We start from the raw sequence: 24,967 nt of genomic DNA, 5'->3' as shown, positions 1-24,967 counted from the left end.
CAGGTTCGAGCGATTCTCCCGCCTCAGCTCCAGAGTAGCTGGAACTACATGCGCGTGCCACCACACCTGGCTAATTTTTTTGTATTTTTAGTAGGGACGGGGTTTCACCATGTTAGCCGGGATGGTCTCGATCTCCTGGCCTCATGACCCTCCCGCCTCGGCCTCCCAAAGTGTTAGGATTACAGATGTGAACCACTGCGCCCGGCCCAGTTTTCTTTTACATAAGCCTCTTCTTTTGTTGAAACCATAAGATCTTCCTCACAGGGGAGAAACCTGAAAGATCCCAGCAGCCAGCAATGAATGAAAGGTGGGGGCGGGGCTGCCGGCATGGCAGGGCCTACTGAGCCTTGTGCCTAGGCTCCCACATCACAATGGGGGCAGGGGCGCGTGGAGGGGTCTCTGGGCCTGATTGGTTCCTGGGAACCGGGAGGGAGCACTGGCGGTTGGCAGGGCAACCTCCTTCAGTTGGTGGGAAGCGGTGGAAGGAGGAGGAGCTCCCTCTGTGCTCTCTTCTCCGCAATCACAGCTCTCAGACTTGTTGCATCTAGACCCATTCTAAATAAAACAAGCGGGTTCCCAAGGGACCCTTGCAGACAAGTCAGCTCAGGGGAGGCGGCTGAGGCGGGGTGCGGGCTGCTAGTGGGGTGCAGCCCCATAGCCAGGGGATGGCCCTGCCAGCTGTCTTTGCTGGGAAGAGGTGGAAGTGCTGAGCTCTGCAGACTTGGAAGCAAGGGAAGGCCCAAGCTGCTGGAGAGGAGCCGGACTACCCCATGGGGAACACGCTGAGCTATTGCTTGGGCACCAATGCCAGCCTCAAACGGGGCCAGCGCAGGAGGTCTGGGGAGCTGTACTGCAGCGCTGACATCTATGAGGCAGCGTCAAGCAAAAGTGTAGGCCAAGGCAAAGAGGAGCGGAGGCGCCGCAGATGGAACATGCTGCTCCCTGATGCCAGCCCCAAGCAAAGCCAGCGCAGGGTGCGGTGGGCTGAACCACCCTGCAGCTATAACCTCACGGAGGCAGAGGTGGCAGTAGACCCATACCCCACTGCTGTGGAGCCTGCCCAGTGGGATTTCGGAGCCCGCGAGGGCCATGACCTGCAGCACATCAGCGACCAGGAGATGCCCAAAGGTAAGGAGGCGACTGATAGTGTTTGCCCTCAGGCGAGCCTCTGGCCGCCACTGACCCAAGGTCCCCCCTAGAGGCATCCACAGCCTCGAACTCCTCCCTCCTGCCCCTAGCCAGCTTTCCTAGGCCCAGGCACCAGGCAGGAGGACTGGCCTTGCCTCGTGCCTACGTCCCCCACCTCCCCTCCGCAACCATTTTTTTTCCCTGCAGCATCTGGTGGTTTCTCTCCTCCTTGCTACCCCAGTGTCCAGTTCTGGCCCCTTTCTCATCTCCCAAAGCTAGGCAGAAACTAAGTTTTCAAAATAGAAAATATGTGCTACAGATTTCATTGCTATAGAGGAAGTGTCTTACAGCTCTTCTGTTTAAACATTGGTTGACCTCTTAATTTATTTAAACGTTTGAATAATTAAGCTTCATGATGAATGTGGCTTTGTAGCCGGAAAGTACTGTAGTCTCGGAATATTCAAAAATCGTGAAAGAATGAACAAAGATAGTATGTGAATGAATTGTACCTTTATACACAAAGCATGCAAGTACTTGTGAAAGTTTTTCGTTTAGTGGTATAAGGTAAGCCTCTGAGTGGTTTTACACACTAGGTAGTAGATGGGTAGTGTTGGATGAGAGCCCAAAATAGACTCTTTATATCATTCTTTAGGATTTACAACACATTTTCATGTATGTCTCATACATCACCCTGTCTCTACAAAAAAAAAAAAGTTAAAAATTAGCCAGGTATGGTGGCTTGCACCCATAGTCTCAGCTGCAAGAGGATCTCTTGAGCCCAGGAGTTTGAGGCTTCAGTGAGCTATGCTGGCTCCATCACACCATTGCACCACTCCAGCCTGGGCAACAGAGTGAGACCCTGTCTCTTTAAAAAATGGTTTTTTGCCCAAAACAGCTCTTTGTTTTAACATATTTGCTATATTGAGCTGATGTCTGACAGTAATTGACCACAGCATCACTTGCTGCTTGAGACTTTCCCTGAAATGTGCTGGTAATAGCAGCATAGAGGAGGGTGGGTATATTTGATAAGTAGAAGGAGGAGGGCGTGTATATGATTCATCTAAAAGTGGCATCAGTTTATTTAGGCGCAAGTTTTAAAAAGAAGTCTCAGACACAGCCTGGTTTTATTCCACATACGTGGAGAACTTCTGTGATTTTTGCATTCTCCAGTAGAATTGGGACATTGTGGCCTTTATTTTCTTTACATTTATCACTAAAAACGTTTCTCAAGACTGTTAAAAGTGATTAAAATGGATGTGTAGCTTTAAAAAGAATCTTTTCTACTCACTTAAATTATTACATTTTTCCTTCTTCCTCTACAGATTTTGCTTCTGACCATCCAGGGGAAACTACACTCTTCCTGAGAAAATATCAAATGAGTGGTAAGACAATATTGTTTTTTCCTCCAAGCAAAAAACTACAAACTTTCTGTTTTGTGTATTACAGAAAGTATTTAGAGGAACTCAGATATTAGTGTAAAAAATTTCAACTTTTTATATATTTACTTGCCTTATTTTAATATGTGACATAATTTCCTTTAGTTGACACTGTTCATGGAAACATGCAGGCTTTATGTTTACACGTTTGATGACATTTTTATGAATGCAATTAATTGGCCACATGATTTAGTGTAGTAGTCATGGATGTATGCCTTTTTCTTTATACATCTTTGCCATTTTTCCCTTGCTCCAAAGAGTACATTTTAATGATGAGTGATAGGATTTAGGCTACAGCTTGGATTTCGCTTGAACAAATCAAAAGAATCTGTTGTTCTAGATTGGATCTGTGATTTTGACCTCCTTTTTACACAGTGTTCTAACCACATGAGCCTGTCACATCCATGTTCATGCTACTCAGAACTTATTCATTCGAATGTAATGGAAAGGTAAACATGGCCTGTGCTGTTTTCCAGGTTAGCCTTAGTGTGTGAAACTAGTGTAAAGTTTCCACATCCTGCTTGTTTTAGGATGAGAATTAGAACTGTAGGAGTTTTCTGTACTCCTGCTTATTTTTTGTAGCATTCTGCTAAATCTTACTTTATTTTCAAAAAAGCCATACATCATGTTTTTCAGTTGTTTTCAACAGCAAGAATACAAGAAGTGGGGGGTCTATAATAACATCTGAAGTAATGCAGCACAATAAAAAATGGGTTTCTCCCCTGCATTTTCATAATTTGTATGGACTTTGCCTGTCTCGAGCTGGTAACTTCCGGTTAGGATTGTTGTATTTCTCAGTTTCTTCTAGAGCCATAGGCTTCTCACACATAGAGTGTGTGGAAGTGGAAGAAAACCTACCCCATGCCCCTGTCTCGTCAGCAGTGAGAAATGTGTGTCAGTGAGACCAGCTCAACTTCAAAGGAGGAGGAATTGTAGGGAACGAAGTGTGGCCCAAGTGCCCCTTGTAGCTTTTATTCTTTGGACCTGTATTAGAACGAAATGATTTTGTGTCCCGAGGATACCAAGTTCAATTAGGTTGGCACACTCATGTTAACATTTGAGTTTAAGCTAGGCCACTTTTCAGTTGTGTAAGGACCCGTTTATTTTTTCAGTAACATATTAGTAGATGACTGATCAGTCATTGGATGCTTGCAGGGATTCTAGTGCATCTAAAGACTGGCTCCTGGCCAGAAACTGGTTCTTAGAGCTGTCAGCTATTAGATCCTGGTAACGAAAGTAAGCTATGTGTAAATGTAGAATCAGAAAACACTACTGCTTAGGGGTTTAGATATACAATAGGTAAATTTTTTATTAGCTAAATTTCTCATCTGTCCTGTATTTTGGCATTTCTATGAAGGAATACCTGAGACTGGATAATTTATAAAGAAAAGAGGCTTTATTGGCTCACGGTTCTACAGGCTGTACAGGAAGTGTGGTGCTAGCATCTGCTTCTGGCAAGGGCTTTGAGAACCTAATAATCATGGTGGAAGGTGAAGTCATCTCTCACATGGTGAGAGGAGGAGCAAGAGAGAGTGGGAGGTGCTGCCTTCTTTTAAACAAGCAGATCAGGCCAGGTGGTGCGGTGGCTCACGCCTGTAACCCCAGCACTTTGGGAGGTTGAGGCAGGCAGATCACTTCAGGCTGGAGTCTGAGATCAGCCTTGGCCAACATAGTGAGACTCTGTCTCTACAAAAAGTTTAAAAATTAGCCAGGTGTGGTGGTTCGTGCTTGCAGCCGCAGCTACTCCGCAGGCTAAGGTGGGAGGATCACTTGAGCCCAGGAGGTCAAGGTTGCAGTGAACCATAATCACGGCACTGTGCTCCAGCCTGGGTATCAGAGTGAGACCCCATCTCAGAACAACAACAAAAACCCAAGAAGATCATGCATGAACTCAGAGCAGGAACTCTGTCATCACCAAGGGGATGGCGCTAAGCCTTTCATGAGGGATCTGCCCCCATGATCCAAACACTTCCCCACCTCCAACACTGGGGACTACGTTTCAACACGAGATTTGGAGGGCATACATGTTGCCTAATTTGTTTTGCCTTTCCTTGTGTACATGGGGATTCTTTCATTTTTGTGTAATAGAACATCTGTTAGGTCAAAAATAAAACTATATTTTTAGATTTTACTTTATGCCAGATTATTTAAATGATAACTTTTGTTGGTAAGAATTTTTAAAAATGGAATTTTAGCTCATTTTATATAGTGATAATCAGATGATTAGCAACTACTTTTATTCTATGGTATTTATACCAGAATTGATTAGTTATTTTTTCATTCTTAGTCCAAGAAAAGAGGAGCAGCTCTCACCTATATTATGTAAGTAAGCTTTTGAAAAGTTAAGAAATTAATTGTTTGAATTAAAAGTCTGTCATGATTCCTTAAAAATTTAACAGGGAGCCAGTGCTGTTAGCATGATCCTTTTTTGGTGGATTTTCTAAATCTCTTCTATTTTCCTAAGTATCAGATTTATGCAGGAAAGTCTTTAGCTTACTGTGCCCATTTTTAAGGGTGTCTGACATTTAAGTTACACAATTTGGTTGTGATATAAATATCTGCCTTAAATATTTAATCTTTTGTATTCAAATAAAATTAAAAATAGCTAAGTCCACTTTCTCCAACAGTTTCTGCTGACTTCCTGCCGTAGCAGGTGAAAGCGTAGCTTCCTCACTCCACCGTGAACTTATTTCCCTCCCCGTTTCTTCCATCTGTAACCCATTTTTTATTAAATCACTAATTGATATTTACATGATTATGACTATGCACATATTATTCACTGCTGAGTCATGTAGTGTTCTGACTGTGCCTCCTCCTTGTACATCTTTCATTGTTTTTCTTAAATATTTCTGAAACCTGAACACTTCTGCACTTCTCCCAGATAACCCCCCTTTTCCTAGCCCATGATAGCTCATAAAGCCAAATGCGACCATTAGCCCCCAGCTGGCCTCTTTGTTTTCACATCCTTCATTATTTTGTGTGTGGAATTAATTTTCTGACTATGTTCCTTTGCCTCTTTTTTAATAGCTATTCTTCCCCAAGTGTTGTAACATTTGTCACATGCCTATCAAAAATAATGTTTTATTTACTGAAACATGTGTTCTGTGTTTTTTCTTGAAGGAACTTTCCTTGGCCTTTGGTTATCCTCCTCCAGGGTAGACTGTGTTTCCCTAGGCTGCCCTGAGCCTGTTTCCCTGGGAGCGCTCTCTGAACTCTTATGCGCCCACTCATGTTGGATCCCTGAGCCCTAGACTGTGCATTGCCTTCTGCCTTGTGTTACTCCCCAATGGTGCTGGAGCACAGTTTCCGAGGAAAGGCTCATGGACACACACATGTATAGAGATCTAGCCTCTCTCAAAACCCTTCCTTTGTTATAGAGTATAAAATTCTAGAGTGAAAACTAAATTTCATGGCTCTGAAGACATTTCTCTATTGTGTTTCCATTATACTGTTCTTGAAACTGTTGCCATTGTGTGATACATCATATGTAACCAATTTTTACATTGTTGAGCTTTTTAAGACCTTCTGTATTCCTGGGATTCTGAAATCCAGGAAGCTGTATAATACAGCTTCGTGGGGACCTTTTATTTTATTGCAGCCATTAAGTCTGCAGACTATCTCTTTTAGAGAATTGTCCTATATTCTCTGTTTTATTATTATTTTAGTATTCTTACGATTCAAATATTCGGCCTCTTAGACCAGTATTTCTGCATCGATCTTTAATTTCTTCCCCTCCTATTTTCCAATTTGTCTTTTGTTCTGCTTCTTAGAGATTCTTTGACTTTCTGCGCTAACCCTTCTATTGAATTTTTAAAATCTCCTTAAGGGTATTTTAAGATTTTTTGAAAAAGTTTTGCTCTTGAATTTTTACTGGTCCCAGAATTCCTTTTTCCTGTTGTTTTGATCTCTCACTGGAGGCTTCTCTGAGATGTGTGGTGGTCTTTGGCTTTCCCTGTTTGGAAGCAGGACCTTTGTTCACTGAGGGGTCTCATTGTGGGGATTTGGAGGTCAAGCCAGCTTTTCTTTTGGGGAAACTCAGTGTATTATATGAGGGTATTTTCTTTGCAATGGTTCAGTTTTCTTCCAAGGAGGACCTCCCAGTTTTCTGCCTGGGCAGTGCAAGCATGGCTGCTGGCTTTCCAGGAGCAGGGTTGGGAAGGAAGGCGCAGTTTCACTTTGTGTGTGCAATTTATTCCCATTTTCCAGGTTTTAGCCCTTGTAGTTCTGAGCCTAGAAACCCTCAGGTATAATATATCCAGAGAATACACATCCACATTCCTTCTAAGATGGGAAGAGCGGTGGACTTGGGGCTCTAAGCACAGATTTACAGTTGACCTTGCTGGCTTCTGTTGTGTATTTCACCCTGCCTTCCCAGGTACCATGTGCCTCTGATTTTGGAGCCTGGGTTGGGTTCTTCAAAACAAACAAGGTTGCTTGTTTCTGTTCAAGTCACTCCCTGTCAGCTCCAAAGTTGTGCTTCTGTGTCAGTTGCAACTCCTCTATCTGCTTTTCACCTTGCAGCATTGACTCAGAATGATCTGCCATCAATCCTGTCTCCTGGTCCTGTGTATAATGTTTGTTTTATGAATAATTCTAATGAGATTTCAGAAGGAAGAGAAAATAAATTTCTGGTCAATCCATCATATTTAATGATTTAACCCATATATAAGTATAAATCTAAGTTTAAATTCAACATAATTATGACATTAATTCAGGCAATTTCTATTTATACCTCCAATAAGTATATTACACTTTTCCACTCAGGCCTTGTGTAAGAATTCTGTTCAAACTCCATACATGCCATGTGGTCCCATTGCTGTGCAACATAGATGGAGCTGTTTTTGTTAGTACACAAAGTGTTAGAAATTTTTAAGTTAGCTAAAAGTCATTAATTATTTTAAAAATATCTGAAAGATGTCTTGTAAAAAAATGGGGAGAAAAAAGTGATCTTGAGAGCTGGGCATGGTGGCTCACGCCTGTATCCCAGCACTTTGAGAGGCTGAGGCAGGCAGATCATTTGAGGCCAGGCATTTGAGACCAGCCTGGCCAACATGGTAAAACCTCATCTCTACTAAAAATACAAAAATTAGCCTGGCATGATGGCACATGCCTGTATTTCCAGCTACACAGGAGGCCAAGGCAGGAGAATTGGTTGAACTTGGGAGGTGGAGGTTGCAGTAAGCTGAGTTCAGGCCACTGCACTCCAGGGTGGGAAACACAGCAAGACTTCCTCAAAACACACACACACACACACACACACACACACACACACACCCCAATATATGTTCATTATATGAAATTTTAAATAGAACAAAATGGGGACAGGTATTACCTAAAGCTGTACCAACTAGTCTGTGTTTTGGTGCATTTTTTTTTTCTGTTCTTTTTATTCTCATATATGAATTTTTTCTCAGAATCGACTTTTGTTATCGCGTAGTATTATGCTGTATTACCCCTAATAGTGGTGACCTTAAGGGATACTTTCTTTCACTTTGAATGAAAGTATCTGAATGAGTCCATTTTTGTTTTTCATGCTATTTTTGTTTTTTTCAGGCAATAAAAGTATGTACATTGACATACATACACTGGTTTTTTTTTTCTTTTTATTATTATTATTATTATTATTATTATACTTTAGGCTCTATGGTACATGTGTGCAATGTGCAGGTAAGTTACATATGTATACATGTGCCATGCTGGTGCGCTGCACCCACCAACTCGTCATCTAGCATTAGGTATATCTCCCAATGCTATCCCTCCCCCCTCCCCCCACCCCACAACAGTCCCCGAAGTGTGATGTTCCCCTTCCTGTGTCCATGTGTTCTCATTGTTCAATTCCCACCTATGAGTGAGAATATGCGGTGTTTGGTTTTTTGTTCTTGCGATAGTTTACTGAGAATGATGATTTCCAATTTCATCCATGTCCCTACAAAGGACGTGAACTCATCATTTTTTATGGCTGCATAGTATTCCATGGTGTATATGTGCCACATTTTCTTAATCCAGTCTATGATTGTTGGACATTTGGGTTGGTTCCAAGTCTTTGCTATTGTGAATAATGCCGCAATAAACATACGTGTGCATGTGTCTTTATAGCAGCATGATTTATAGTCCTTTGGGTATATACCCAGTAATGGGATGGCTGGGTCAAATGGAATTTCTAGTTCTAGATCCCTGAGGAATCGCCACACTGACTTCCACAAGGGTTGAACTAGTTTACAGTCCCACCAACAGTGTAAAAGTGTTCCTATTTCGCCACATCCTCTCCAGCACCTGTTGTTTCCTGACTTTTTAATGATTGCCATTCTAACTGGTGTGAGATGGTATCTCATTGTGGTTTTGATTTGCATTTCTCTGATGGCCAGTGATGGTGAGCATTTTTTCATGTGTTTTTTGGCTGCATAAATGTCTTCTTTTGAGAAGTGTCTGTTCATGTCCTTCGCCCACTTTTTGATGGGGTTGTTTGTTTTTTTCTTGTAAATTTGTTGGGGTTCATTGTAGATTCTGGATATTAGCCCTTTGTCAGATGAGTAGGTTGCAAAAATTTTCTCCCGTTTTGTAGGCTGCCTGTTCACTCTGATGGTAGTTTCCTTTGCTGTGCAGAAGCTCTTGAGTTTAATTAGATCCCATTTGTCAATTTTGGCTTTTGTTGCCATTGCTTTTGGCGTTTTAGACATGAAGTCCTTGCCCATGTAAAGACAGGCATAAGAAATTATGAGTATAATTAGAGAAGTGATAAATGTCCATAAAGTCTTTACAATTTATGTTCAGAGATTGCAGAAAAGACAGGCATAAGAAATTATAAAAGTATTAATTTTGGGAACTGATAAATGTCCATGAAATCTTCACAATTTCTGTTCTTCTGCCTCAGCTCCAGCTGGTCCCTCTGTTCGGGGTCCCTGACTTCCTGCAACACTACTTAGAATACTAAAAAGAGAGTTCAGGACTTAATAACACCATTAATTTTTACTGTTTCATCGAGGATATTCTTAAGTGAAGCAGGATACTTTAATAAAAACTGCAAGGGACAGTGAAGAGTGTAATGAATACTAGTATAATTTGGTACCACAGCCGTTATTCTTACTGAGAAACAAGAAGTTTTACCCACTTTTGCTTTTATACAGTCATTACAAGTGTTGAACAGTGAAAAAGTAAGCAATGTCTTAATACTTTTAGAAAGTAATAAATTATTCTTATGTTTTATTTTCAATCAGCTTCTCAGGTTGAATTAGTATTCTTATAAGAACATTTTGGGCCATAGGTGGTTGTTGACACCTGTAATCCCTGCACTTTGGGAGGCCAAGGGGGGAGAATTACTTGGGACCAGGAGTTTGAGACTATCCTGAGTAAGGTGGCAAGACCCCATCTATACTAAAAAAGAATTAAAAATTAGCTGAGCATGGTGGTGTGCACATTTCATTCCAGCTACAGGGGAGGCTGAGGCAGGAGGATCGCTTGAGCCCAGGGAGTCAAGCCTGCAGTGAGCCATGTTTGTACCACTGTGCTCCATTCTGGGTGAAAGAGCAAAATCCTGTCTTAAAAAGAAAAAAGAACTTTTGACATTATGGGCCTCCTAGGGAATCTCAGGGGTCCACAAACCACATTTGGAGAACCACTGGTTTCCTAAATGAGCACACAATGTGTTATTTTTTTAAAGTTCATTAAAGACTGGCCTCTTTTAAAATAAAAAGGCAATTAATTTTGTAACTCAAACTACTTAAACAAATATGATAAACATATAATAAAGGAAGATTTGGGAAATCTGAATCTCATTCACATTTATTAAAAGTTATAAGAAGTTTATTGCCAACCACTACTGCTTTATAAAGCATGTTCCAGCATGAGGTTAGAGGAGTGAAAATAGATATAGTTTATTACCATTGCCTGTTAGTGGTGGGGGTCAATATTTAAAGGCAAGTCTGGCTCGTCAATGTAGAAAAGACTTCACAGTTCAGGACATAATGTGCTGAAGAAAAACAGGTCAAGAAACCCTCTGAAGGCCAGGATCCAGGAGAAAAATTTGCAAAAACTCTTTTGATGAACAAATTTTACCAAAGCAAACAAGAGGTATCTTTCTCCACCCTCCATGCCCTACTCCCAAGCAGATATTTTACTAAGATATTAACAGTTCCCGAATTAATTTCTTAAATGCACATTCTTATTTTATAGCTATGCAAATAGATCTCTGGCTATTTTTGAAGAGCCAATACATCCACTTTCAGTAAGTGTCGCTTTCTTTGAGGTTCTATTTTTGTCTCATAGAGTTGTATTTAGTTCATGCTGAAGTCAGACTCACCCACCTTTAAGTCTTCCCTCTGTTGTGTCTAATCATCTTATATAAGGAGTGTTGTCAAGTGGGCATGCTGGAGTAAGAGCTGACTTGCAGCTTTGTTTAATTAGTGCACTAACGGGAGTAAATATACCATCCAAATAACAAATTGTGTCATTTAAAAAAATAATTTTCTATAGCAGCAAACAATATAAATATTTGTAAATAGTCCTAACAAATATGCACAATCTCTGTGAATAGAATTAGAAAACAATTTAAATTTAAATTAGTTTAAATGCTATAAAAATTTAAAAACTTCATTTTTCAGATATATGATAATCACAGGGCCACCTTAGGGCCTATGTTTACAGAAAACCAAAAATATTTTAAGATCCTGCTGTTTATATTTTTAAAATAAAAAGACATTTTATCCCATCAAAATTGTTGTAAGGGACACATGGGCACAAATGTGAACAATGCCGTCTTAAGAGTTCTTAAAAAGTTTCCTTGAGTGGATATTTATATTGCCTTTTTTCTTCTTTCAGCAAGAGAAGTTTCCAGGGAAATCCTTCAAGCATGATCCCAAACGCAACTGTATTTTCAGATATTTCTGTACTCTTTTTCAAGTCATAAAACTAACAGCTCCATGTGCAATCATAGCTTTGGTAAGATATTTTTTTTAATCTATAAAGCATCTTTAACAACTGGTCTCCTACACAGCGTATGGCCATGTTTCTAATTAAAAGTAGATTCCTGAAATTATCATCAGATCTTTTAAGAGAAACCTGTGCAAGCCGCTAAATACACATATTTGAGTTGAATCATCATTATGGTTTAAAGTGATGCCATTGCTTTTCTTATCTCAGAATAATTGCTATTAAAGGCAGCAGGAGAGATTTCTGGTTTCTCCCTCAACAGATTCCAATGTAGGTCTAAGCTGAGTCCCAGGCCATATTCCCCGGGCACTTCTGATGCATGCTGTGACTGGGAGCTGCTGCTCTGAATGCTTTGTTCCTGCTGACCTCTTGTGTCTGCTCCAGAAATTGCCCAGGAACGTGGTACCAGTAAGACCTGGACACAGGCTTTGCTAGATAGCCTGCTAAGCCGCAGCTGTGTCCTTACCTCTACATCGTTCTCACAGAATTCCTGTGGTGAGACTCATTCTGAATATGAAGTCTTCTTCAGATGGCTGGGATTGGTTTACCCCTCCCCACACTAACCTGTAGAGGAATGTCAACCATGCAGCCAGGAGAGAAAAGATACTTAGAACAGTACCCTTTCCTTTAGCATCTGGCTAGAGCTTAGAAGGGAAGGCTTCTGCTAGGCACCTGCATAGAAATCCCTCTGTGGGCATTGGATCAAGTGGAGGCCTCTTCATGGAGCTGCAGGCCGTTTGGAATGCTCAGCACATGCGGGCAGGAAGCAGGAGTGGAACTTCCAGCTGGAGAGAGAGAGAGAGAGCTGATGCAGGAGGGAAAGCTAGATTGGAAGAAGGGGGTGTTCACTGCAGACAGGCTAAATTTGGTGTGCCTGTAAGATAGCAGAGTGGCCGTGTACAGTCAATATTTGTATCTATGGGACTAGAGCATGAATCTGAACTGGAAATAAGGAATGAGGAGTAAGAGTACCTGCTCAAGTCTGGGCACAGTGGCTCACACCTGTAATCCCAGCACTTTGGGAGGCTGAGGCAGGCGGATCACCTGAGGTCAGGAGTTTGAGAGCAGCCTGACCAACATGGTGAAACCCTGTCTCTACTAAAAAATACAAAAAATTAGCTGGGTTTCGTGGTTGGTGCCTGTAATCCCAGCTATTCGGGAGGCTGAGGCAAGAGAATCACTTGAACCCGGGAGGTGGAGGTTGCAGTAAGCTGAGATCACACCACTGCACTTCAGCCTGGGCAACAAGAGTGAAACTCTGAAAAAAAAGAGAGTAGCTGCTCAAATGCAGAGAAAGTGTTTAGAATGAAAGTGGAGAAGCCGGGCATGGTGGGACACACCTATAGTCCCCATCTGCTCGGGAGGCTGAGGCAGGAGAATCAGTTGAGATCAGGAGTTTGTGTCCAGCCTGGGCAGCATAGCAAGTCCCCATCTCCAAAAAGGAAAAGAAAGGAAGGTGGACAGAAGATAGCTGTGTAAGAACAACCAGCATGTAAGGGACAAGCCTCCAGTAAAGTGGCTAGAGTGGGAGGAGGAAGAGCAGGAGAGGATAATAAAAGAAGAACAAACGGTTCAAGATAGGAAAGGCTGTGGTCACAGTGCTAAATGCTGCCAAGAAGTTGTCCATTCCATAAACACCCCCTGGATGCCGACCCTGTCCCACTCTTCTAAGTGCTGGGGTAGAAAAGAGGACAGGTTGAACACAGTCCTTGTCTTATGTGCTCATGTTGTAATGAGGAAAGCATTTTTTTTAGGTTATGGAAAATAGCAAAACCATAAAGCAGGATAAAGACAGAGTGGTGGGAGGGGCTCACTATTTCAGATAGAATGATCAGGAAGAGCCTCTGCAGAGAGGTCACATTTGAACAGTGACCTGACTATAAAGCAAGGACAATAAGAAGTGCTGGCATGACAGGATGTAGGATGAGTGCTGAGACTGAGACAGGAACACATTTCATGTGTGTTCAAGGAACAACAGGGGACCCACGTGGTGAGAGGAATGAAGGAAAGAATGGAAGAGATGAGGCCGCAGAGGCAGTGTGACAGCTCACAGAGCCCTTTGGCTTGCAGGCCATGGGAAGAAGTTTAGGTTTTATTCCAGTTTGATGGGGGACTCATGGTAGATCTTGAGCAGGGGAGTGCAGTGTTCTTAATTGAAGAGGTTATGGTGACTGCTTTGGGGAGAGTAGACCACAGTTGGGAGGAAGGTTGGGGCAGAGAAGAGGACCAAGAAGCAACTAGGGTGATATAGGTGAACCGTGACCCATGGTGGCTCAGAATCTGAAGCAGACAGCCTACCAGTGAAGGCAGGCATAGAGGGATTGCACACAGATTGGAACAGGGTAACTCACATGTAAGTATTAGTCCCCAGGGGCTAGGCTAATGGCAATTCCCTGGACAAGATTAGGGCCAGCTTGGGGAGTGGAGCCTTGGGGTGAAGGGCTCTGGTTTGTAGGTGTCAAGACTCTGAGGACCTTGGCAAGAGGAGTCTCAGGTGAGTGATGGGGGTGGGTGAGGTGGGTTAAGGAGATGGGAGGTGAGGAGCTGGCAACATGGCCTGATGCTGTGAGCAAATGAGAGGATGCCTCTGGGGAGCTGTGGGGAGCAGGATGGGAACAGGAAACACGTTCGTATTGGGGGAAATCTCTGGCAGAGAGGGAGAAAGTCTTCAAGAAGAGGTGATTTGGGGAACAGTGTTCTGCAAAAGTGGGATGGGATCCACCGTGCTGATAGAAGAGTTGGTGTTAAAAAGGGAACTTTCTCACTAACCCAGAAGGGCAAGTGGTTTCAGTGAGTGTCAGCAGGTCCGGCTTACCAGTAAAGGTGACAGGAAGTTGAGGGCTTGCCAATGCTGTTTAAATGCTCTCTAGTGAGTGCTGTGGAGTTGAACCCTGGGAGGGAGGGTCATTCCTAGGATCCTTGATAGTGCAGAGTTAGGGGGAAAGGGAGCAGAATCTCTCATAAGAACATATCATGTTCAAGAGCTATTTGATTTTGAAAACACAGTTGAGTTTGGAGAACATTGCCAGATCTGAGCCGCCAATCTGATAACCTTCAGACAACAAATGAACTCTCTTAAAATGAACTGTTTTCCTTTGGTCTTGATACAAAGATGTCAAGTAGTGTAGAGACATACTCTTCTGCAGAGCACCCTCTGGGATAGCAATGCCTCACTGCTCACCACTGTAACCTTCACTCAGCTGGTCCCTCACCCAGTTCTTTATAGGATAGAGATTGGATAGATAGAAAATACTTTCTGAGATTGTCTCACAAACCGCTTGTCAGGTTGAGAGGAACCCCAGGAATACAGAGGCTGACAGCTGTCTCTGCCTAAAATCCAACCGAATTGACTGAATGCAGATACTGTAGAACAAGAAATGAGTTTTCATGAAGAGATTGTGGAGATGTGGAACATAGGGGCTGTGAGCAGGACCCTCTTTTTATACTCATGCATTCCTTATCAAGCACTGAATATGGAGATTATTTCTCAGCCACAGAGACCCGTGCTTGTCATGCTGTCTGCACGGCAGGCATTGGGAAGTGAGCTTGATCTGCTGCAGTTCCTCAGCTGGTGTCCCAAGAGCGAGTTAGTTATTGTGAAAAGGAGAAGACAGCAGTGTTCTCAGTATCACTTGAGTGTTACATATTCAAGCATGGCACACCTGTAAAATTCCTATTTACCTGCCAGCCAGGTGTAACGCTGCACACAGACGGCACTGGAGTGTTTCCTGAACAACCTTAATCTGCACTGGGTCTGAGTTTGTGCTGCCTTTCATGAGGGTAAAGGTGCTAATGGTGCCTCTCTTCATGCCCACAGGGATGTCCAGTCATCCCTGTGACTGAAATTGTGCTGGAAATGTCTATAGGCAGAGTAGGCTGCAGAGGTATCTGACTACGATTGTGATTTGGCCTCTTGCTTTATCTGAGCAAAGTCTCTGCAGAACATAAGAATAAAAGGCACTTACTTTCTGGTCAAAACCAGAAGAAATCTTTCATTTTTAAATGTTCGTATCACCACACTTAAACTGAACTGAAATCAAAGGGCAGTGCTCTGTTTTGCAGGTGTACATCGAACGACTTCTAACTAGTGCTAACATCGATCTTTGTCCTACTAATTGGAAAAAGATTGTCCTCGGAGCCATGCTTCTTGCCTCCAAGGTTTGGAGAAATCGTGGTCTGTGGAGTGTGGATGACAGCCAGAATCCCAAGGACACTGCAGTTGAGAACATGTGAGTTTGTAAGCTTTTGGTGAACTGTGTGACCAATTTCCATACCTCATTTGCTCTACAAGTTAACACTGTAAAAAATATCTTTATAGGTTTCATTGTGCAGATAAAGGAAATAGGCATAAGACCACAGACTTCTCTCTATCCAGCTTTAGTATAACAGTTTATATTTTTTGGCATTCATGGGTAGGTCTTGATGTGTTATTATTGTAATAACCTCCTGGATAAACTGAAAAGTATTTTTCTGATTGTTTTTTGGCAAACCTCTTACAAGTGTACTATCAGAATGACACAGTACAATAAATATCTTTATAGCTGTTTAGAAGCTATCTGCCAGTTTCAGCCCCTTTTTAAGGGGCAAACATTTGGCCTTTGAAATAATTGGCCACTGTTAAGGTCTTAAGGACTCTGGACTATGGAGAAGTTATAGCTTCAACCTAAGTCACCCATTGTGTAGTTGACTTTGCTGGTCCTTTCCTCCCCATTTTATCCGAAGATCTGTTTTTATAGGAACCTCGAGATATGAAGTTAAATAGCCACAGATTCCTGTGCCCTGGCCTCTCCCCATTGGGAGTGTTGCATGTGTTTGGAAATTAGCCTGATGAGTTAGAAGCTCCAACATTCGCCTCCCGCGGTGTGAGAAGCATTTCTGGGGCATCTCTGCATGCCCACCACACTCACAAAGCTCCATGGGTACTCAGACATCCGCGGCAGCATGCTGGGGTCTGGAGATGCCCATGACAGTGTGAGCAGCCTTGCGGAGTCATGGGGTTCCTCCCAGATGTACCAACATGACACTGAAACACAGCTTCACCAGGGCTCCCTTCCAATCCAGCCTCATGACTGCTGTGAAGGGAAGGGCCCTGGAGCTGGCAGGCAGGGTGAGCAGGGAGGCATTTCCAGCAGAGCCTTCCTGGGTGCCCGCTCGACAGTGAGGACAGCTGTGCAGGCTGCATCTGTGCAAGACAAGGGAGCAGCCCTTGTTCACATTGAGCAGCAGCAGCAGACCAAGATCATTCCAGGCATGGGATGAGTTGGTTTTGTGACCTTTGTCCATGACTCCAGATAATACTGTCATTCTGAATCACCTCAGTGTATGTCTGCAATTGAAGATATAGAGTCTATTGTAGGTATACCTCAGTGTATATATATCTACATTTAAAAATGACCCCTTTGCGGCTGAGCTCAGTGGCTCATGCCTGTTATCCCAGCACTTCAGGAGGCTGAGGTGAGTGGATTGCTTGAGCTCAGGAGTTGAAGACCTGCTGGGTAACACAGTGAACCCTGTCCGTACAAATTTTTTTTTTTTAAAAATTGGCTGGGCATGGTGGCAGGCAGCTGTAGTAGTCCTAGCTACCTGGGAGTCTGAGGTGGGAGAATTGCCTGAGCCTGGGAAGTTGAGGCTGTAGTGAACTGTGATCACATCACTGCACTCCAGCCCTGGGTGATGGAGCCAGACCCTGTCTCAAAAAGAAAAACAAAAATCTATTTTTGCCACCACTTTGCTAATAGTGTAAACCAAGTGATCATGGTGATATTTCTGGTAGCAATTTTAGCAAAGAGTGTGACAGCAAATGAATTTGAAACTAGCAGAAATACTTTGGACATTGCAAACACTAAACTGGCCTTGATCGTAGTCATCCATTTGTAAACTGGTTCCTCAAAGAAAGCAAGATTTGTGACTGCCCAACTTCTTGCCTGCTGCCTAGCCAGTGCTGATTTATTAAGACAGGGGAATTGCAATAGAGAAAGAGTTTAGTTCACGCAGAGGCAGCTGTACGGGAGACCAGAGTTTTACTATTACTCAAATTAGTCTCTCTGAAAACTCTGGGATGGTTTTTTAAAGAATAATTTGGTGGGTAGGGAGTCAGAACGTGGTGAGTGCTGATTGATCAGATCAGAGATGGAATCATAGAGAGTTGAAGCTGTCCTCCTGCACTGAGTTGGCTCCTGGGTGGGGGCCACAAAACCAGATGAGCCAAGTTTATTGACTGGAGTGGTGCCACCTTATCCCAGTACAGGGCCTGCAAAATGTCTCAAGCACTGATCTTAGGTTTTATAATAGTGATATTATTCCCAGGAGAAATATGGGAAGGTTCAGACTCTTGCAGCCTTCAGCCACATGACTCCTAAACCATAATTTCTAATCTTGTGGCTAATATGTTAGTCCTGGAAAGGCAGACTAGTCCCCAGGCAGGAAGTGGGTTTGTTTTGGGAAAGGGCTGCTACTGTCTTTGTTTCAAAATTAAACTATAAACTAAGTTCATCCTAAAGTTAGTTTGGCCTCTGCATAGGAATGAACAAGGACAGCTTGGAGGTTAGAAGCAAGATGAAGTCAGTTAGATCAGCTCTCTTTCACTGTCATGATTTTCTTAGTTACAGTTTTTGCAAAGGCGGCTTCAAATTTGTAATCATAAACACTTAGTTCTACCATCAAGGCAGCTGAATTGTTCTCAAAACCTGCAGCTCAGCTGGCTGGGGCTCTGAGTTCTAGTCACAAGATCAGAGAGCATGCAGGGATATGTGCAGGTTTCCACAGAAGTGAGCTCCAGGAGCAGTGGGGCAGAGCCCAGCTCCAAGACGACCAGTTCCAAAGAGTGCTGTTGGTGTGTGAGTGGTGAAACACCAGGAGCTATGCTCCGAAAAGGCTGCTTCTGTTTATGATCTTAGGAATTTGAAAAGCATTACATCAAAGTGTTTATAGACATTTTTTTCAGCCCCCTGCTGTTGACTGTTTGCAATGGTCCCATTTTGAGTGTAAATGTAATAGTTAAAAAATTGATGTCGATCAGATTTTTCTTAAAACTTTCCAATATCCTAACATGGCACATGTATACATATGTAACAAACCTGCACATTGTGCACATGTACCCTAAAACTTAAAGTATAATAATAATAAAATAAAAAAAAACTTTCCAATATCTGTGTGTCTCCCTAGAATATATTTCCTTTCTAAAGAGTAAGTTAAACTAAGTAGCTGCTACTTGGAAAATTTGCTGTGTCTGTAAAGGGTATGCTATTCAATCATCTAGCCATTTAAAAGAAACCACAAAGCCCAGAAGATGCATATTCTATACACAGAATGCTTTTCTTCAGGATTAAATTTCTATTAATATGTTAATTCTGTGAAGTACTGTATTTCTACATGGTTACAATGTACTAGTGGAGAAAATAAAAAGGGATCGTGAAGTGCCTTTAATTCCTGTCATAAGTCTTGTCCTGATTAGCTATCTATTCATATATTATTTGAATTATATATTTATAATTTGAATTATATATATATAATTCAAATATATATATTGAAATTTCTATGGACTTATGGACATTTGAACAGAAAATTAATTTTGGAAGTAGGTTCAGCTGGGTTTTAAGTTCAGCAAATGAGATCACCTCATCTTGGCTCATGGTCTAACTGCCCCCCTTACAGGAGAACATCAAGCATTTGTTGACTTAGCCAGTGGGTAAAATATTAAAACTTTCAAACCAAGAAACCAAATATATTGTTCAGATAGTGATCATTTTTAAGCAATTAACTCATTACAGGGGTTACTCTGAAAGCAGCCAGATTTACTCTAACTGTGTACCTATTAATTTAGCCTTGGTGAGGGCGGCTGGATGACCGTGTGGCAGAGGACGGCTCCCAGCCCTTTAGTCTCCCACTCCATTCAACTCCCCCACATCCCATTCTGGCCAGGGGTGACAGATGCTGAGCACTTCAGGGTTGCATTCCTAACTCAGGAGCAACACTGCGTGTGTAAGACCAGGGCCCTACTAGAAATTACATCATAAAATGGGTTTAGTCTAGCCAAAATGTCTCTCCTTGATTTTTCTGCCTTTCAAACTTTAAAGAATATCCTTGCCCTGTCATAGTGGCAGTTTCAACTCTTCATAATACTAAGGTGAGCAGAAACTTGCGTTATGCCCCCTTGACATAGCCTTGTGGGCTGGAGCAGAGGGAAGGGGATTCTTTTTGCCGTGGAATGTAGCTTGCTTATGTATTTATTTGGGATGAATCCTTCTTGTAGCCTTAGAGTTTTTCCTCCTCTGAGATAATAGGGTGGCTCTCCATGGGTCCGTGTTGCCGTGGTGATGCACCCAGTCCTCTTGTTGGTGCTTCTCTACTTCAGTAAGCCCCTTCCTGTTATCATCCTGGTAAAATTGCCTGGAGGTCCTAAAGAGCTAATAAATGGCACCCATCGTTCCTGTCATGTGATTGCTATTGCGGGGCTCATGAGTGAGCATGGAGTTTGAGTTGTGCAGCTGCCCTAAGGGAACTCTGAAGAATGAGCCCCGAGTCAGCAGCAGGAGTGCAGAGGAGGCTTCCATCTTTCCCTCATCCCAAACTTGGGGTGCTGGGATGCAGAAGAGCCCCAAGCAGCTGTGTCTTGTTTGGACATTAGTGTAGGGACCCGATCAGGCAGCCTTTATTTGTTTCTAAATAGAATTTAGAGCATCCTAGTAGCTCAGAATGATATTTTAAAAGATAACCCACTTGACTAGAATTGTCCTATGTTGGTTTTATTGTGTTTCTCCTCCCCCAGGAGCAAGATGGAGAAGTGTTTCTTGGAGCTACTTGAGTTTAATATTCATGTATCTGCCAGTGTTTATGCAAAATATTACTTCGACCTGCGTGCCTTGGCAAATGACCATGACCTGTATTTTCTATTTAGTTTTCTTCACAAAGATAAAGCCCAGAAACTGGAGGTAAGGATGTGAAGTCACTTAGTGGAGTTTTCCATCGGCCTCAAAAGCCAACATCTGTTACAAAATCATATTAAATAGTGATTAGGAAAATGAAAGCCTTAAAATTAACAGACCAAAGAGCTTATTTCTTTGGCATCATATTTCTTATCTTTTATGGTCTATAGAAGGATCCATATTCTTAATTAATTAATTAATTAATTAATTTTTTTTTGTTTTTGAGACGGAGTTTCGCTCTTTTTGCCCAGGCTGGAGTGCAATGGTGCAATCTCGGCCCATCACAACCTCTGCCTCCCGGGTTTAAGCAATTCTTCTGCCTCAGCCTCCTGAGTAGCTGGGATTACAGGCGTATGCCACCACGCCCAGCTAATTTTGTATTTTTAGTAGAGACCGGGTTTCACCATGTTGGTCAGGCTGGTCTCAAACTCCTGACCTCAGGTGATTGGCCCACCTTGGCCTCCCAAAGTGCTGGGATTACAGGCATGAGCCACTGCTCCAGGCCAATGATCCATATTCTTAAACAATTATTGATATTCTTTCTGCTATGACCATAATTCAGAATATTTTTAATTAAATTTAATCTGATTTTAATGGGTTTTGTTTTTAACCTCTATCCATTCACACAACAATGCTTGAATAAATGCAATTGTATTCCTAATTATACCTATATACACAATGCACTTACTACTCTTGACTGTCTTTTACTTACACAGTTTGCAAATTTATGTCATTGTCTACTGTATATATCACGGTGCAGTCCCATGAGTTTATTAGACAAAGCAGTAGTGGCTGAGAGACTTGTACTTAGACTGTATAAGGTGCCAGTGTTTCAAGTACTGGCTGTAGGAAGGACATGGGTTTTTAGTGAAAATGGTAACTTTCATGGGGTAACGTAAGATTTATGGCTTATGACCCTTGGTGAGTATACAGGAAAATTACAACTGAAATAGACACATATAAAATTGGCACTTTCTCTGGTATCTTGGTGGTAGTTTAGAATAATACATTTTTCTACCACAATGTGCATGTAAAGTAGCACCTTATGGTGCTTTAGTCATTAGAGTTCTTGGATGTTCCGAAACAGCCTGGCACAAACCTGTCTCATTAAAATTTGCTTTGAGTATATAGTAACTAACAAGGATTTGGTAGAATTTGAATCACTGAGTAAATCGATTTTTTTGGCACAAGTGCATGTTTATTGCGTTGAAGGAACAAGTGCACAGGTAACAGATGATATTGTTGTTAGGAGCTTGTCACAATACTCTTGAAATCTTTGGGAGTCCTATTTTATTTTTTATGTGACTATATCATCAAGCGATGAGCCCAATTTTAAAATAACTTAATAAAGTAGGTTCCTCTTGGCTCTGGCAATCTATTCATAGCTCTAGCAATCTATTCATAGCCCTTAAAGAGATCACCTTAGTGAATGGGCAGGAAGTAGCATCCTCAGAACCTGGTAGTGTAAACCTCAGCCAAAGCAGTTGCAAAGGGACCACCTACAGGAATCTGTATGTGTGGCTTCTCATCAGTGATGCCTTTTAAAAAATGCTGGAGGCTGGCCGGGTGCGGTGGCTCACGCCTGTAATCCCAGAACTTTGGGAGGCCGAGGAGGGAGGATCCGGAGGTCAGGAGATTGAGACCATCCTGGCTAACATGGTGAAACCTCATCTCTACTAAAAATACAAAAAATTAGCCAGGCGTGGTGGCGGGCGCCTATAGTCACAGCTACTCAGGAGGCTGAGGCAGGAGAATGGCGTGAACCCGGGAGGCAGAGCTTGCAGTGAGCCGAGATCGTGCCACTGCACTTAAGCCTGGGCAACAGAGCAAGACTCTGTCTCAAAAAAAAAAAAATTGGAGCCCTTTTTAAAATTGTACCTGTTTTCTCTTTGACTTACTTTCCTAGGCTATGTCACAGCTGTGTGAATACAAAGACTTGCATCAAGATGCCACTGCTATGAAAAGGGCTATCAGCATGAACTTCATTGGTATTCGGTGCTCTAATGCCATCTTATCTTAAAGAGAAAAATTAGCCTTATAAGACCCTGAACTTCTCAACTGTAAAGACTAGAAAATATCACTTCTGCTGAAAGAAACATTAGGATTTTCTTTTTTTCTTCTTTGTTTTATTTGTCATTTGTTATTTATTTTTGTTTGTTTAGGATTTTCATCTACAGGAAGCATCTTCAAGTTAGCCACATTGTGGATCTGGGTGATGGTGGTATGAACAGTGGATGCTAGGTGCTTCCTGCCCTTCCTCTTTCACTGGGTCCAGATGGCATTCCTAGGGCACCACCTTCTTGAACAACTCTGGGAGAGAAGGAGTGTCACATGGACACAGCACATCCCAGCTCAGAGTCCAGTCACCCACAGTCTCAAGCAGGTGCCAGTGGTGTCCACAGTCACCCACAGTCCCTAGCAGGTGACAGTGGTCTGAACTGAGCTGGAGCTAAAAAAACTTTAGAATTGGCTCCAGATTTGTGACAGCACCTGGGTTTGGTTCTCTGTCCACTGAGGCACTGAATGCATGATGGCCCAAAACTCAACAATGGTGGGAAGAGAGAGTGGCATTGGGGCAAGGCTGTCATTACTCCAAGCAGCAGGGTGGCTCAGGTCTGCTCATCTAGTCTTTGGAGGGAATCTGTGCATGTGAAATGAGGCCCCCACATCATGGTTATAAAGGAAGAGATGAAATCAGCTCATCTTCCCCCAGGCTGATAATGGTCACACCACCTAGGGAAGCAGTAAAAGACCTGGCCTTGGGATTGTTAGGCGAGCTACAGAAGTGAAAACTGAATTTACCCAGTTCCGGGAAAACAACAAAGGAGGAGCATCTGGGTTCAAAACCTTATCAGAAGATCATTTTCCCAGCTAATCTTGCCCTGGTGCATTGTATGGTCTCAGCACTTGTCAGCAAAACAAAAGCCTCTCAATAATTCTAACACAGAGACACACTGCGCCTCACATTTTCCAGTGCACTGCAGTGGTTCAAGAGATTGCTGGTGCTGCCTGCATCTGTCTGTTTGCATATGGAGAGGAGCTGCAGTTCTCACGGGAGCGGCCTCTGCATCCTGAGGAAGTTTGCCCACACAGTTCTGGTTGTAATAACTGGTGGCACCTATTGACATGCAGTCAACAATGGGACTCCTATGGTGCACAGGACTGTCCCCCTTGTCAATCAAGAAATAATTTTCTGGCTTCCAAAACAGAAGGTGCTGAGGATCAACTGCCTCAGAGTCTACAAGGGAAACACTTCCTGAGACTCTTTTTTCTTGAAAGAACACCAGATTCCCACCAATGTGAGACGTTAGATCAAGTTTTTGTGCAAGGGTGGATGTGGGGGGCAGAATCCTAAGATGCCCCGTGATCTCTGCTGTCTTTTGTTACACCCTGAATCGTCATCTTTCCTTGGGTACCGCCAGACCTGTGCCTTGTTCTAGACATTTGAATATGGCAAAGTGAGGGAGTGGCTCTCTGGGAGTTACCTTTCCTTTCCTTTTATCGGGAACAACAGGAATCCCTATTTTCTTTCTTGTGTTTACTTTCACAGTGCAGTGGTTTGGAATATCCCACTGTCAATTTGCGATTTCCTCCTCCAACCATAATCTATGGCCCTTTATATGTAATTGAATGTTTTCATGTATTGATATTTTGTCTGAAGATAAAATATTAGACTAAACATGTTAAAACATTTCATGCAAAACCTTCCGTGGTTGTAAAGTCTACTCTTTGGTGAATACACAAATTTATCTATTTTATATATTAAAAATTGTATTAGTTGTGATAATGATACTTTCTTTTTTATCTTCACTTGTTAGATATAGTTACTTAAATTTTTCCAAAATTAATGATATTGTATCTTATATTTGATTTAAAATACTACTAGGATATTTGGATCGATAGTTGAAAATAAATGGCAAAATAAGAATTGCTGAAACCTAGTGATAATGTACTCAGGATGGGTTTATTATCTATTATCTGTATCATTGTTAAATGTTTAAATTTCCATGAAAACCTATTACATAACAACTTAAAATTTTGTGTAAAAATCCTTCGTGCCCTGCACTTAGGCTCCACTGCATAATGAATAAAAGGAAAATGGATTCTCCTGCGGGAAGTTCTGCTGGACTCTCCCTTTCTTTTCCCTGCAACATGCAGAGAGCCTTTTGAGGTCTCCATGGGGTGAGGTGGCCCTGAGTGCCGGGAGGAGTGCGTGTGTGGAGATACTTTTGGTGGCCACGATTCTCCCTTGGGTCTTTCTGATTGTGGGGGTGGCTTTGAGGATGGTTTCTCAGGATCCTCTCCAGGGGAGTTCTCTGCTTATGAGGTCTCCATCTGGGGAGGGGGGAAGATGTCTGGGGAGGGATTTATAGGGTCACCCCCGTGTAACAGAGGCCCCCTGTGCGGGGTCTCCGGGAAAGCATCTTTTTAGGGGTGGCTGGGGAAGCCATCGCCTGAGTGGAGGGTGGGGCCTGGTCTCCCCTGTAGGGAAGGCGGGATGTCTGAGGGAGTGCTGGAGGGTCGTCCTCTGTGTCGGGGTCACTGTGCGGGGTC

At 42.6% G+C, this 24,967-nt stretch overlaps 1 protein-coding gene across 1 annotated transcript; it reads left to right on the top strand.

The window, feature by feature from the left end:
• Nucleotides 1-421: 421 nt before the first annotated feature.
• Nucleotides 422-24,528, top strand: CCNYL1B (cyclin Y like 1B). The gene is made up of 7 exons (XM_054533842.1): nucleotides 422-1,128; nucleotides 2,451-2,510; nucleotides 4,852-4,886; nucleotides 11,379-11,498; nucleotides 15,552-15,718; nucleotides 20,257-20,419; nucleotides 22,320-24,528. Exons 1-7 carry the CDS (start codon nucleotides 771-773, stop codon nucleotides 22,431-22,433), a joined length of 1,017 nt encoding a protein of 338 aa, XP_054389817.1. The 5' UTR covers nucleotides 422-770; the 3' UTR covers nucleotides 22,434-24,528.
• Nucleotides 24,529-24,967: the final 439 nt, after the last annotated feature.

The sequence above is a fragment of the Pongo abelii genome, chromosome 18 (assembly GCF_028885655.2).
Source record: "Pongo abelii isolate AG06213 chromosome 18, NHGRI_mPonAbe1-v2.0_pri, whole genome shotgun sequence".
NCBI classification, from domain to species: domain Eukaryota; kingdom Metazoa; phylum Chordata; class Mammalia; order Primates; family Hominidae; genus Pongo; species Pongo abelii.
The sequence above is the reverse complement of the archived record's forward strand: the minus strand, read 5'-3'. Positions and strand labels throughout refer to the sequence as shown.

Bases quoted from the DNA above. Each gene is read 5' to 3' on its own strand.
- CCNYL1B (XM_054533842.1), top strand. From the start codon at position 771: ATGGGGAACACGCTGAGCTATTGCTTGGGCACCAATGCCAGCCTCAAA. The intron at 15,719-20,256 runs GTGAGTTTGTAA...CTCCTCCCCCAG, and splicing joins GACACTGCAGTTGAGAACAT to GAGCAAGATGGAGAAGTGTT. The intron at 20,420-22,319 runs GTAAGGATGTGA...TTACTTTCCTAG, and splicing joins ATAAAGCCCAGAAACTGGAG to GCTATGTCACAGCTGTGTGA.